Source organism: Anomaloglossus baeobatrachus, chromosome 5 (assembly GCF_048569485.1).
Source record: "Anomaloglossus baeobatrachus isolate aAnoBae1 chromosome 5, aAnoBae1.hap1, whole genome shotgun sequence".
Lineage (NCBI taxonomy): Eukaryota > Metazoa > Chordata > Amphibia > Anura > Aromobatidae > Anomaloglossus > Anomaloglossus baeobatrachus.
Genome location: NC_134357.1, coordinates 241652675 through 241668912, shown reverse-complemented (window position 1 = coordinate 241668912; position 16238 = coordinate 241652675). Strand labels below are relative to the sequence as shown.

The 16238-nt window shown below is 43.8% G+C and overlaps 1 protein-coding gene across 2 annotated transcripts in view; it reads left to right on the top strand.

The window, feature by feature from the left end:
- LOC142311118 (uncharacterized) overlaps window positions 1-15849 on the top strand; it is a 30879-nt gene extending 15030 nt beyond the window's left edge. For both annotated transcript variants that reach the window (XM_075349244.1, XM_075349243.1), the window contains exons 7-8: window positions 8918-9436; window positions 13332-15849. In XM_075349244.1, coding sequence (XP_075205359.1) covers window positions 8918-9436; window positions 13332-14008 — 1196 coding nt within the window. In that variant the 3' untranslated portion in view covers window positions 14009-15849. The remainder of the gene's footprint in view (window positions 1-8917; window positions 9437-13331) is intronic.
- Window positions 15850-16238: the final 389 nt, after the last annotated feature.

Sequence of the window (16238 nt, the reverse complement as noted above, 5' to 3'; positions counted from 1 at the left end):
CTGGAGGATGAAGCGGAGGTAACAGATCAGGATTCTGATCCTGAAGCCGCTCTCAACCTTGATACACCTGAAGGTGACGCCGTAGTGAATGACCTTATAGCGACCATCAATCAGGTGTTGGATATTTCTCCCCCTGCTCCTACAATTGAGGAGTCAGCTTCTCAGGAGAAATTCCGTTTCAGGTGTCCCAAGCGTACATTGAGTACGTTTCTGGATCACTCTGACTTCAGAGAGGCAGTCCAGAAAAACCGAGACTGTCCAGACAAGCGTTTTTCCAAGCGCCTTAAGGATACACGTTATCCCTTCCCCCCTGATGTTGTCAAGGGCTGGACTCAGTGTCCTAAGGTGGATCCTCCAATCTCCAGACTGGCAGCTAGATCCATAGTTGCAGTGGAAGATGGGGCTTCGCTCAAAGATGCCACTGACAGACAGATGGAACTATGGTTGAAATCCATCTATGAAGCTATCGGCGCGTCTTTTGCTCCAGCATTCGCAGCCGTATGGGCACTCCAAGCTATCTCAGCTTGTCAGGCGCAGATTAATACAGTCACACGTACATCTGCCCCGCAAGTGGTGTCCTTAACCTCTCAGGCGTCGGCGTTTGCGTCCTACGCCATTAATGCTATCCTGGACTCTGCGAGCCGTACGGCGGTAGCATCCGCCAATTCGGTGGTAGTCCGCAGGGCCATGTGGCTACGTGAATGGAAGGCAGACTCTGCTTCCAAAAAGTTCTTAACCGGTTTGCCATTGTCTGGTGACCGCTTGTTTGGCGAGCGATTGGATGAAATCATTAAACAATCCAAGGGAAAGGACTCATCCTTACCCCAGTCCAAACCAAACAGACCTCAACCACGGAAGGTACAATCGAGGTTTCGGTCCTTTCGGACCGCGGGCAGGTCTCAATTCTCCTCATCCAAAAGGCCTCAGAAAGATCAGAGGAACTCCGATTCATGGCGGTCTAAGTCACGTCCTAAAAAGACTGCCGGGGGAACCGCTCCCAAAGCGGCCTCCTCATGACTTTCGGCCTCCTCAAACCGCATCCTCGGTCGGTGGCAGGCTCTCCCGCTTTTGCGACGCCTGGCTGCCACAGGTAAAAGACCGATGGGTGAGAGACATTCTATCTCAAGGTTACAGGATAGAGTTCAGCTCTCGTCCTCCAACTCGTTTCTTCAGAACATCTCCGCCCCCCGAAAGAGCCGATGCTCTTCTGCAGGCGGTGTGCACTCTGAAGGCGGAAGGAGTGGTGATCCCTGTTCCTCTTCAGCAACGGGGTCACGGTTTTTACTCCAACTTGTTCGTGGTGCCGAAAAAGGACGGATCCTTCCGTCCTGTTCTGGACCTAAAACTGCTCAACAAGCATGTGAAAACCAGGCGGTTCCGGATGGAATCGCTCCGCTCTGTCATCGCCTCAATGTCCCAAGGAGATTTCCTGGCATCAATCGACATCAAAGATGCTTATCTCCACGTACCGATTGCACCAGAGCATCAGCGCTTCCTGCGTTTCGCCATAGGGGACGAACACCTTCAGTTCGTGGCACTGCCTTTTGGCCTGGCGACAGCCCCACGGGTCTTCACCAAGGTTATGGCAACAGTGGTGGCAATCCTACACTCTCAGGGACACTCGGTGATCCCTTACTTAGACGATCTGCTTGTCAAGGCACCCTCTCAAGGGGCATGCCAACACAGCCTGAACATTGCTCTGGAGACTCTCCAGAGTTTCGGGTGGATCATCAATTTTCCAAAGTCAAATCTGACACCGGCCCAATCACTGACATATCTTGGCATGGAGTTTCATACTCTCTCAGCGATAGTGAAGCTTCCGCTGAACAAACAGCGTTCACTACAGACAGGGGTGCAATCACTCCTTCAAGGCCAGTCACACCCCCTGAGGCGCCTCATGCACTTCCTAGGGAAGATGGTAGCAGCAATGGAGGCAGTTCCTTTTGCGCAGTTTCACCTGCGCCCACTTCAATGGGACATTCTCCGCAAATGGGACAGGAAGTCGACGTCCCTCGACAGGAACGTCTCCCTTTCGCGGGCAGCCAAGGCTTCCCTTCAGTGGTGGCTTCTCCCCACTTCTCTGTCGAAGGGGAAATCCTTCCTGCCCCCATCCTGGGCGGTGGTCACGACGGACGCGAGCCTGTCAGGGTGGGGAGCGGTCTTTCTCCACCACAGGGCTCAGGGTACTTGGACTCAGACAGAGTCCTCCCTTCAGATCAATGTTCTGGAGATAAGGGCAGTGTATCTTGCCCTAAAGGCGTTCCAGCCGTGGCTGGAAGGCAAACAGATCCGAATTCAGTCGGACAACTCCACAGCGATGGCATACATCAACCACCAAGGCGGGACACGCAGTCGGCAAGCCTTCCAGGAAGTCCGGCGGATTCTGCTGTGGGTGGAAGCCACAGCCTCCACCATATCCGCAGTTCACATTCCGGGCGTAGAAAACTAGGAAGCAGACTTTCTCAGTCGCCAGGGCATGGACGCAGGGGAATGGTCCCTTCACCCGGACGTGTTTCAGGAGATCTGTTGCCGCTGGGGCATGCCGGACGTCGACCTAATGGCGTCCCGGCACAACAACAAGGTCCCGGCATTCATGGCACGGTCTCAAGATCACAGAGCTCTGGCGACAGACGCCTTAGTTCAGGATTGGTCGCAGTTTCAACTCCCTTATGTGTTTCCTCCTCTGGCACTGTTGCCCAGAGTGTTACGCAAGATCAGGGCCGACTGCCGCCGCGCCATCCTCGTCGCTCCAGACTGGCCGAGGAGGTCGTGGTACCCGGATCTGTGGCATCTCACGGTCGGCCAACCGTGGGCACTACCAGACCGACCAGACTTGCTGTCTCAAGGGCCGTTTTTCCATCTGAATTCTGCGGCCCTCAACCTGACTGTGTGGCCATTGAGTCCTGGATCCTAGCGTCTTCGGGGTTATCCCAAGAGGTCATTGCCACTATGAGACAGGCTAGGAAACCAACGTCCGCCAAGATCTACCACAGGACGTGGAAGATATTCCTGTCGTAGTGCTCTGCTCAGGGTTTTTCTCCCTGGCCATTTACCTTGCCCACTTTTCTGTCCTTCCTTCAATCCGGATTGGAAAAGGGTTTGTCGCTCGGCTCCCTTAAGGGACAAGTCTCTGCGCTCTCTGTGTTTTTTCAGAAGCGCCTAGCCAGACTTCCACAGGTACGCACGTTCCTGCAGGGGGTTTGTCACATCGTCCCTCCTTACAAGCGTCCGTTAGAACCCTGGGATCTGAACAGGGTACTGATGGCTCTTCAGAAACCACCGTTCGAGCCAATGAGGGATATTTCTCTCTCACGCCTTTCGCAGAAAGTGGTCTTCCTAGTAGCAGTCACTTCACTTCGGAGAGTGTCTGAGCTAGCAGCGTTGTCGTGCAAAGCCCCTTTCCTGGTGTTTCACCAGGACAAGGTGGTTCTGCGTCCGGTTCCGGAATTTCTCCCTAAGGTGGTATCCCCCTTTCATCTCAATCAGGATATCTCCTTACCCTCTTTTTGTCCTCATCCAGTTCACCAATGTGAAAAGGATTTACACTTGTTAGATCTGGTGAGAGCACTCAGATTCTACATTTCTCGTACGGCGCCCCTGCGCCGCTCGGATGCACTCTTTGTCCTTGTCGCTGGCCAGCGTAAAGGGTCACAAGCTTCCAAATCAACCCTGGCTCGGTGGATCAAGGAACCAATTCTCGAAGCTTATCGTTCCTCGGGGCTTCCGGTTCCCTCAGGGCCCATTCTACCAGGTCCGTGGGGGCGTCCTGGGCCTTGCGGCACCAGGCTATGGCTCAGCAGGTGTGTCAGGCGGCTACCTGGTCGAGCCTGCACACTTTCACGAAACACTATCAGGTGCATACCTATGCTTCGGCAGATGCCAGCCTAGGTAGGCGTGTCCTTCAGGCGGCGGTTGCCCACCTTTAGGACGGAGCCGTTTACGGCTCTATTATGAGGTATTATTTACCCACCCAGGGACTGCTTTTGGACGTCCCAAGTGTCTGGGTCTCCCAATGGAGCGACAAAGAAGAAGGGAATTTTGTTTACTTACCGTAAATTCCTTTTCTTCTAGCTCCAATTGGGAGACCCAGCACCCGCCCCTGTTCCCTTCGGGCTGTTGTTCTTTGTGTACACATGTTGTTCATGTTGAATGGTTTCAGTTCTCCGATATTCCTTCGGATTGAATTTACTTTAAACCAATTTATAATTTTTTCCTCCTTGCTTTTGCACCAAAACTGAGGAGCCCGTGATGCACGGGGGGTGTATAGGCAGAAGGGGAGGGGCTTTACACTTTTAGTGTAATACTTTGTGTGGCCTCCGGAGGCAGTAGCTATACACCAAGTGTCTGGGTCTCCCAATTGGAGCTAGAAGAAAAGGAATTTACGGTAAGTAAACAAAATTCCCTTCTTCCTTCTCAGTTCTTTCTAGGCCGTGATTGTGTCCCTGAACACCACCGTATGTTTAATCTTGGGAGGAGGCCATGCGGGGTATGTAGTAATGATATTATGTCCCATGGATGGGCAAATGCTTTTTCTAGCCCCATGTCTGAGTACCAACTGATATTTTTTAGCCAGTCTATTATATGTCTTGCTATGCACACCAGGTTATATCCCCGCACATCCGGCATATTCGTTCCACTCCTCTCTGGCCATCATAAGTGTCTGCAGATTTTGCGAGGGCGTTTTCCCTTCCAAATACATTTTCTCACAGCAGCGTTGACTTTTTTAATGTCCATATGCTTTAATGCCTATAAAACTACCCAGAAGAAAATCCAAATGATTTTAAATCAAAATAAATCTTTATAAAAAAAAATACACAAATACACAGCATTTTAGAATGTAGAAATAAGTATATGGCACATGAAAAAAATTGATAGTCACACAATATGCACAGCTGCCAGCGTAAATTTTACACCATCAGAAGTAATTATTATATGGAAGTTGACAGTGTGCAAAAAATATTTACAATCACCCAACAGTGGGAATAATGAACATATCAGATATTACACGTGCCAAAAAAATGAATGGTGAAACCTACATAGTAAGATGACATAGGCATAATATGAGAGCAATGTGAAACAATGTAAGAATCAATAAGATGGCAGATGAAAAAAAAATAGATATGTCAGGAAAGACCTCATACAAAAGTAGCTAAACTGCCAAATGCCAATAGATGATAGTATCACACTGCTACATACTAATAAAACCTCACCAATGAGACACACTGGCGCGTTTCGCCGGGGCTTTTTCCAAGGGCATACAATAGTATGACTTTCAATTTTTTCATGTGCCATATACTTATTTCTACAATCTAAAATGCTGTGTATTTGTGTATTTTTTTTTTCTATTTTTTGTAATAAAGATTTATTTTGATTTAAAATCCTATGGATTTTATTCTGGGTAGTTTTATAGGCATTAATTTACCACTGAGCAACTACCTGGTTGTTCTTTTGTTACTATGGTCTCTTTCTTTGATTGGTGGTCAAAACTGTAGGTTTTCTCCATATGCTTTAGCAGCATTGGGATTTTTTTCGAGAGGTATCATTTAGAAAAGCTCATCATTTTTAATAAATGTACTGTACCCAAAAGACTTAAGGGCAGGGTCTGCCACCTTTCCAGCTCCGCCACTATTTTTGCTATGACCGGTGGGAAATTCAAGCTATATACCAGGTCCATTCTGCGCCCTAGTCTGATTCCTAAGTATTTTATGCTCATTTTAGCTATTGGGATCCCATTCAGGCTGTCTCCTCCACTGCCAGGCCTACCTCTGTCCCTAAGGTAGAGAATTTCACATTTAGTTTTGTTCAATGCAAACCCCTAGAATTCCCCGAATTTCTCAAATCCCCAATATCCTTGGTAAGTTTCGATCCACTTTCCCGTATACAGAATGTCATCAGCAAAATATGCCGCTTTCAGACTTTTATATTACCCCCTCAAATGACTCGTGTTGTTCCAAATATTGAGCCAGTGGCTTCAATGCCAGGTCAAAGAGCATTAGTGACAATGGGCACCCCTGGCGTGTTCCCTTTTGCAGTGAGAAGGCATCCGACAAATGTCCCAGTATTTGTATTCTTTCCAAAGGGATCAGTCTAGATCATTTTAGTAGTTTCTAAACGAACCTCTCAATTCCACCTTGTCCAACATCTGTTCCATCCACCTCCACTTGACGTAGTCGAATGCCTTCTCCAGGGTCACCAACGCCGGTCTACCACTCCCATTAACTTGCTCACAGCATCTATTGCCAGCAACGTTCGCCTGATATTGGTAACTGCACTCCTCAGTTTGATGAATCCTACGTGTGCCGGGGTTATTATTGTGGGCAGCACCTCCGCTAGACGATTCGCCATGATTTTCGAGACTATATTGATGTCCTGATTAATTAGGGATATTGGTCTAAAAGACGGCGAATCTTTTGGATCTTTCCCCTCTTTTGGTAGTAAATTACCGTATTTTTCGGACTATAAGATACACTCCCCCCCCAAATGTTGGGGGAAAGTGGGGGGGGGGGATCTTATAGTCTGAATGTAGGGCATAGCTGCGGGGAATGAGGCTGCTGCAGTGGAGCGGGTCATCGGCTGTAGCAGCGCCTGCCGTAACCACGTGGGCCCGCTCATTTCATATGCATGCCTCCTCCCGCCCATCATCTCTCAGCGATGAAGCCGGCGCTGACAGGTAGACGGGGTGATGGGCGGGGGATGTGCGCATAATTAACAGCCGGCCCGCGTGATCACCCCTGGCAACTACAGCCTGGAGTGATCATGTGCTGTAATCACTGCCCCCCGCACATCATTATCAGTGCGGGGCGCAGTGAAGAAGTATACTCACCCGTCACCGTTGAATGCAGCATCGCAATGTCCTCCTGTCTTCCTGCCCGCTAATGTGTGTGGAGAGCGGTGCGCACAGCGATGACGTCATCCCTGTGCGCACCACTCTCCACACACATCAGCGGGCCGGCAGACAGGAGGACATCGTGATGCTGCAGTGAACGGTGACCGGCTTCACACAGGTCAGCAGCGCTGCTGCTGGCACTGACAGGAAGACGAGCGATGCTGCTGCAGTGAGTAAAGGTGAGTATAAAACGTTTATTTTTTTGTGTACCACAGGATGCCGGGCTTATACCAGTATGGGGTATATAGCAGGATGAGGGCATATACCAGGATGGCGCTATGTAGCAGGATGGGGGCCATACCAGGATGGCGGTATATAGCAAGATGGGGGCTATACCAGGATGAGGGACAAATATACAGTACAGACCTAAAGTTTGGACACACGTTCTCATCCAAAGAGTTTTCTTTAATTTCATGACATGTAATTTCACATTGAAGGCATCAAAACTATGAATTAACACATGTGGAATGAAATACTTAACAAAAAAGTGTGAAACAACTGAAAATATGTCTTATATTCTAGGTTCTTCAAAGTAGCCAACTTTTGCTTTTTGAATGAGATGTGTCCACACTTTTGGTCTGTATATAAGGATGGGGATCATATACAAGGCAGGAGGATCATTTCCAGGCTGGGGAACCTTAGTAGAGAATTTGGGGACATTACCCCCATAACAGTGTCAGCAGTAGATCCTCGCCCCACAACAGTGTGTCATGATCACACGTTTTGCTTAAAATTTTGTTTTCCTCCTCTAAAACCAGGGTGCGTCTTATGGTCCGGTGTGTCTTATAGTCCGAAAACTATGGTAATATAAGCTAGATTAGAGCCTTCTAACAATGTGTTACCCTGCAACAATTCGTTGTACCATCTCGTCAAAGTGGGGTTATCTGTTGGGCCATGTCTTTATAGAATCCCCTGTATACCCATCTGGCCCTGATGACTTGCCAGAAGGTAAAGATTCACCTTATTTTAAATGAGGGGAGAAAGGTGGACAGTGAATTTTATATTATTTATTTCTATATTTTCAAAACCTTTTTCTTTTTAAATCATTATTTTTTTTTCAACTCCCACATGGGACTTGGACCAGCTCTTATTTATTCCAGATACTACAGTATATAGTGTAAATCTTGGTCTCCTTCCAAGTGCTGCACATAGATTGTCTTATAGGTCACATACTGACAGCAGCATGTAAATAGTTAACAGCCATGTCCAGCCAGAGTTATTCAAGACAGATACAGGTTATTTAATATCAGAACCTGAGCTTTCTCTACGCACCATTATATTTGTACACGATATTGCATTGAGGGGTTAAAGGGCATGTAGCTTCTAATGCTAATTAAACCCACCTTAAGCCTTGTTTGGATGTCCATTTTTCTTGTACAGTTTCTATGGTTTTCGGGATAGAACACAAACTTATTATGGTTTATGGTACTGTTCACATATGGCGACATCTGATTTTTGTCATTAAGGACGAAACATACCAATACAAGTTTATGGGTCCGTGAAAATCACGTACAGCTCACAGTTGGCAACAGTTTACAGTCCATGTGCTCTAATGTATAGGAGAAGTTTGGCATTTTATTTTTCCGTACATGAAAATCACTGATGAAAACTTATTGGAGGAATTCACACCCTGACCAAACACTGATGACAGTTGTACAGTTTTTTTTGCGTTCATGAAAAATGACTGTATGAATGAGCCCTTAGACTGATGGGAGTAGGGCTCCGCTAACTAAGGAGGCAGTCATTACCCCCGAGTGTATTGCAAAGAAACGAAAAAACTGATCAGCACCCCCTAACACAATGAAGCCAGTGTGACTGTATCATATACAAACCAAACAGCAGCAACCACTGTGTGTACTAGGATGTAGGCAGACATTGAGTATGTGAAATGTAGACTCCATTACTGCTATATAAATATACTTATGTGCTTTCACTTCAGTCCAATTACTTTGCATACTTCTGAGCAGCAAGCAACGGGGGATATATATAATAGTTTTCATAATTTTTAAGAACTGCTGTTTCTATTTTCAGCCAATGCCCACAACATCAGGAATTCCTCTCCATATTGGGAAGAAGAAGAAGACGACGCCAATGATGTGGAAAATTCCCCAGAACAACAATTTTTCCAAAACAGACATCCAGCACTTCAGGAAATCGATGATGGGGAAGAGACTTCAGATAAATCCACTCTTCCTCCTTGTGCAACAGCTCACGATGACAAAATTTTCACCTGTGCGGAGTGTGGCAAATGTTTCAGCGAGCATGACGCGCTATTAGTACACCAGAGAAGTCATGTGGAGGAGAAGTCTTATCTGTGCTCCAGCTGTGGAAAGTGTTTCAAAAAGAAATCAAACCTTATGCAGCACCAGAAAATCCACACGGGGGAGAAACCTTTCCTCTGCTCTGATTGTGGGAAAAGTTTTACCCGAAAAGCTGATCTCGTGAAACACCAGAGAATCCACACTGGCGAGAAGCCTTTTCCTTGTAAAGCGTGCGGGAGATGTTTTACCCAGATATCTGCTCTAATAAGACATCGGAGATTCCACTCAGGTGAGAACCTGTTACCGTGCCATGATGGGGAGCCTATGGGTTACATAATTCTTATTTTGATTGGACCTTTGATGATACAAACTATATCTATATATTTTTTTTAAACATCTTTATATTTATAATGAGTTAATTCCTTACATTTTTTTATTTCTTTTAGGTTAGGGTATTGGACCTACAACTGTCTGCTTGTTCTATATAACCCTCCTATCAGATCCTGGTGCAGATGCTGGCTGTATAGTACAGCCAGCATTTGCCGGTCATGGTGCAGGTGTAGCCCCTAAGTCTGCTCCATACACACCCACCTGACATTTGCTATACATGTACGGTGGATATTAAGGTGTTAAAAACGCTTAAAAAAAAAAAAATAAATAATAGCTAGGTCTGAAGCCGTACTTTGGGTGAGTATTACATGATGGATTGAAATCTGACACTTGCCCCAGATTTGGCGTTTGTACCTCCAGGAATCTGCGCGTGGTTCAGCCTGGTGTTATTTAACCATGCTGTTCTGTTCAGGTTTACTATACACTTTTATGTTCCGGTTATTTTTTAAAAAAGTAAACCAAAAACAAAAAAATACCACCCAATAGAAAGAACCCCTCAAATGAGGGAAAGTCAATCAACCACAAGTTTCAGAACCACATATTGAACATTTAGAACAAACTTAGACTTCAAATTCCGTCATTTTTGACCGAAGAGAACAGCAGGATTAATAGGGCTGATACTTGTGTTTTCCATGTGGCATCTGATCTAAATAAGTAGCTATATCTCTGCACATTTTTTTCTAGTATGCATAACTGAGTTGTGGAAACCCTAGTCACATGCATGGGATATTGATTTAAAGGGAACCTGTCACCATGTTTTTCCCTTATAATCTGCGGCCACCACCACTGGGCTCTTATATACAGTATTCTGGAATGCTGTATATAAGAGCCCAGGCCGCTGTGTAGAACATAAAAAAAAGCTTACAGGAGGGTCCGGTCTGGTGGGTGTCGCTAGTCTTGATCCAGCGCCTAGTCCATCTTGTCAGTTCGCCGTCCTCCTTCTGAGGCTGTGTGAATGCCGTGTCCTATGTCATCCACGCAGGCCAGCACTGTGACTCTGCACAGGCATATTTTGATCTGTTTCTGCGCAGTACCGCAATGCTAGTCTGTGTTGTTGACATAGGACACGTCATCCACACGGGTGTCAGAAGGAGGATGGCGATCGGACAAGATTGAGGTGGTGCTGGACCGAGACTAGTGACACCCATTGGACCGGACCGCCCCCTATGTGAGTATAATAAAGGTGGGTTTTTTTTTTTACATTATACAGTGCGACCTGGGCTCTTATATACAGTATTCTGGAATGCTGTATATAAGTGTTATTTTGTCATTTTTGGGCACCGTGCATTTTTTTTTCTTGTCCATTTTTTATTCCATTTGCACCATCTTTGTGTGTGCGTCCTGTATGTTCTGATAAGGTTTAAGACAATCGTAAAATAAAGCAACTACCCTTAAAAATCTGTCACTAGAGTTTTTTTCTACCTAATGTGAGATTGGCGTAATGTAGTGGTAGAGACCCGGACTCCAGCTGTGTGTCACTTACTGGGCTGCTTAGTGTAGTTTTTTTTTTTATAAAATCACTGTTTTATTAACAGGAGATTATCACTATAGGACTAGTAAACCTGCTGCCAAGTAGTCTATCCACGTCACCACCACTGATCTGCTGCGTTCTGCTTATGCACCGTGTACACAGGAAGCAGACAATCAGTGGTGTTGGCGGGGTTATACTCAGCTCAATGTTCAGAAATTTGGTAGATCTGCAGCAGATTGATTTGTTTTTAATAAAAACTGCAATATCCAGTAAAGTAGTTGATACATTGCTGGAATCTGGGTCTCTACAACTACATCATGCTGCTCTCTGATGGGACAGCAAAAGCCCTGTGACCATTTCCCCTTAATTCAAAAGAGGCTGACTGGTAATAGTAGACACAACACATGTGAAAGAATGGAGCTGTTCCTTTAAGTCTGCTCATACCAGAGAAAGAGACCATGACCGTTATAACATTATATATTTTTTGTAACCCTTTTACGACATCAGATATAACTGTACGCCATGATCAGGAAAGGGTTCCGCCAAATTGATGTCCAGTTTCATCATGGCAATCTTACGGGCACATAAGCTGTGCCCACATCATTGCCACCAGGAGCTCTATTCAAGTGATCGCCAAGCTCCAGCAGCGAGGGTGAAGCCCGTACTGCCTCCTGCTGCTTAACCCCCTAAATGCTACAATCAATAGCGATCGCTGCCTTTAGGAGAGGGAAGAGGCTTTCTCTTCCACCCAGACGGCACCCCCGCCATTAAATTGTGGGCTATCAATGGTAACCAAGGCAACTGGAGGTCAAACAATGACTAGTTGCTAGTTATGATGGTGGCCAGCTAAAAGGTATTCTGTCAGTGAATCGCTGACAGGCGTTACAGGTACATGTGCATTGCACTGCATTACACCAGTGATCAGAGTAATAAAAGTTAAAGTATCATGGAAGGACCAAGTAAAAAAAATAAAAATGTAAAGTTGTTGATATTTCAACTCCCCCCCCCCCCCTCCCCCTCCAAAATACTAGTAAATAAAACAAATGAAAAAAATATGCCAATAAGTGAATGTATTTATGTAAAAACAACAATAAACAAAGTACACATCTTTATCACCGCGTAGAGAATGAGCTAACCTATAAAAACTATTTGGTAAAAAAGGGACAAAATCTGCTTTTTCATCATAAGGCAGGAAAAAAGTAGAATAAAACACATTCAAAAAGTTGAATGTAAATAAAAATGGTACCACTGAAAATGCTCTCATACTGTGCAAAATAACAAGCCACTGCACAGCTCTGTCAGCAGGGAGGTATAAAAGCTCTAGTTCTCACAATATTGCAGTCAAAAACAACTTTTTTTTTCTATAAAATTTATTTGTGTAAAAGCGCAAAACATATATATTTTATTAATTTTTTCCTCAGTCGGGGGATTTCGGCTCAATACACATGACCCCGAAGGTTCGGTCATGCGCACTATGAAGCTGGGTGTACGCGTCCTCGCTTCAAACTGAAGTAGTGCGCATGACTGAAAGTGCGCGGTTATGCGCACTGAGCCGAAATCCCCCATCGGACGCAATGGCGACGGAGAGGTGAGTGAGATCATCCTGTGACTCTGTGTATTCATTAGCATGATAGCACGCCCAGAGGAGTATACTAACATGCTAATGAGGGGCAACTGGCCGGGGAGACTAACGCCCAGGGGACTAGTCCTTGGCCTCATTAGTAAAAAGAGATTTAGAAATCCTATTTCTAAAGGTACCTTTCTCTATGCCAGTGTATACAGGGACGGTTAGGCAGGGATTAGCAATATACACCCAGAACTGCTCGTGGTTCTGGGTACATATTACACCTGACAGGTTCCCTTTAAAAAAAATAAATAATTCCTGGATTGCTGTTTTTTTGTTTATTCTGCCACCCAAAATGCTATGAGCTCGAAAATGGTACCAAATAGCGTCCATATATTTGTCAGTTCTATAGCGATGAGAGCCTGCTTAATTTACTGGGTCTATGTTTCCAGAAGCATGCCCTGGGCACTACAATGTACTGTAATTTTTTATTTTTTTTTGTTAAATTTTCTATATTATCTTAAATAAATGCAAATCATATCGAACAAAATTTACCACTAAAATGAAGTAAAATGTTTCACAAAATAACACAATCTCCGAATAACTGGATACGTTGAAGCGTTTTCAGAGTTAAAATAGCACTGGTCAGAAATGTATCTTTTGGGATGGTCAGGAAGGTGAAAAGAGGCTGAGGATTGAAGGAGCTAGATAAATTTAGTATGTATGCCAGTTGTCATTGTTTCTCTTTATTCCCTGCAGATGGACGCATGATCAAGAATACCACAGAAGATCTATATATGTTCTCTTCAAATTCTAAAGTAGAAGATAATCCTGTCTCAAGAGAAAATGCCAGTTTTGTAAATATACATCCAGTCCTTCAGGACACAGATATAAATAGTAATCCTTCTAAGGACCCTTCTTCTGATCTATCAGATTTCCTTGGCAGCGGAGCTCCTAAAAGTGACAAAGTATTCCCCTGTTTGGAGTGTGATAAATCGTTCACGCAGTATACCAAACTCTTGATTCATCAGAGAAGTCACACAGGAGAGAAACCATTTTCATGTTCCTGCTGCGGGAAAAGCTTTACTGAAAAATCCAACCTTATTCAGCATGAGAGAATCCACTCCGGTGAGAAACGGTTCATCTGCTCCGAATGCAGCAAAGGCTTCACACGGAAAGCCGATCTCATTAAACACCTGCGAATTCACACAGGGGAGAAGCCGTTTCACTGTCTTCTATGCGACAAATGTTTCACCCAGAATTCTGCTCTTTTAAGACACATGAAATTCCACACCGGGGAAAAACCATTTGTATGTTTAGTATGTGGGAAACGCTTTATGCACAGATCTGGTTTTAATAGCCATCAGAAACTTCACAGCCAGGAACAATGCGGACCACATAGTAACCGGACCGACAACAGCACAGCACAGGAATAAGCATAAAATGATTCCCAAGTGGAACACCTTAGGCCAGACTTACTGATGTTGACAAACAAAAAACTGCTTTTACTTTCCAAATGATCCTATAATACGGAGATTACAGAATCTGATTAGTTATTGGAAAACTATGCCATTTTAATTTACACTAGTATAGGGAAGAGTCTGGACACACTGTCATGGTAAACCTGTAACAAAGCTATGATTTTTAACACCCCCAGACACATTAGACTATCACCTGAACCCGCCAATATTGATAGGTTCAGTTGACAGTCTAATGTGTCTGGGGCCAGCAGCTGACTGATTTTGGATTACTAATCACTTTGCGTTCCTGGAGCCAGACATGTATGGTGATGGCTTATTTTTATGGAGAACACAATCACGCTCAGTCGAACGAGCTTTCTTCTATATGTGAGAGTAGTTCATGATCCTTCCTAACCTAGCCAGCTAATGTGTATGACGGGCATTAGATTTGTATTTATTTTTTTATTAAGACTAATATTTACTGATGGAGATCTAACATTTTTTCCCATGTCAAAGCAATTTTATTATTTATTAATAACTATTACATCAAGTTTATTCTTTTTTTGGCAGTGTTCTCTGGTCTCAAAATGCATGCATGTAAAAACTGCTGCCATTTTACATGTATGTTTACTGCAGTTTTGTTTTTTTTGTGTGTGTGTGTTTAACACTTTACTAAAACAATAATGTATTTTATTACCCTTTTTTTATTTTTCTAGTTGTGCTATTATTACAAGTAGTGAATCATGTGATTTCAAGATTTTGCAATTACAACACGTTATTTTATGCACAATCGCATCATAAAAGAATCCAATAATGCATGCAGAGGAAAAAATAGAGGGGATTTAAGGAGAAATTGTCATAACATGACCAAAGCAATATTATGCCGAAGGTATGTTGCAGTTTTGAAGAAAGAGCTGGATCACTAATGGATTCTCTGAAAAATTATTCTGCAGCCAGCCATTGACATTACAGCAACGCGTTTACAGAAGGAACATTGTCTAAAAGGTTTTTTAAAATCCAATTGCAAAATTATTTTTCTTCAAAAATACATGCATTTTAGGTTAAAAAAAAGCATCTAAAGATGTCCCTATCCTTTAATGATCTGATTTTATCAATAATGTGTTAAATATATGTAATAGATGACTTTGTCTTTATTTTCTAGTTGTTCCATTCACTCTTCACTCCAATTACCATCATAGATTTTCAACTGCTGATTGTGTTTAATATTTATTAAGAATTTTAGGAACATTTAAAGTGATTTTCCGGGGGTATTCTATTGATGACTGATTCTGAAGATGGGTCATCAATATCAGATCAGTGGAGATCGAACACCTATTAATGAGCTGTTTTGGACAGATGAAAACAGTAAACAGGTCGGCTCCATTCACTGTGTAGTAACCATTCCTGCATCCTGCAGCTCTATCTATCTATCTATCTATCTATCCATCCATGTATCTATCCATGTATCTATCTATCCTCTTCACTAGCTGCAGTACCTGAGATTGACCACTACACCCACAGATCTGATATTGATGTTATGTACTTCTTTGGTCATTGATATTGTAAACCTGGAAAATCCTTTTATTTAGTATTTCAGCAGTTTTTATTGTTTTTTTTTTTTAATGCTAATTAAATTGCAGGTTCGATGCAGGTTCGACACATCACAACAAAAAATGAAGCAGCATAAGTTAGTATTGACTATAATATGATGTTTTAAATATGTTTAGTGCATTGACGAGAAATAGTGTTTTGTATGTATACTTAATGGGAGACATGATATACATACACATATATTCAATAAACGTTTATTAATACAATAGTGTGGGTGTGTGCTTTAGTAAGCTTACTATGAGGGAATTCTGAAGCAATAAAGTGGGGGTTTGTTGTTTAGGGTGGTCCTCTATTGGTCAGCAGGGTGAGTGGTCCATCTCTCCGGAGCACATTTGTACATTATACAGACAGAACTTTGCTTTTTGTAAGAACCAAGTACTGTTTTCTTTATGATGAATGTGTTCCGTCACAGAATAGAGCAGTTAATGACCGGGCCAGCAGTGGTAATATCTGACAGTGGCATTTAAACAGAACCTGTCAGCAAAATTTTGTAATGTAAAGATATGGCTGTAATACTGATTACATTTATACCTTTTTGGAAAAAATCAACTTTCTTTGTCGCTCCATTGGGAGACCCAGACAATTGGGTGTATAG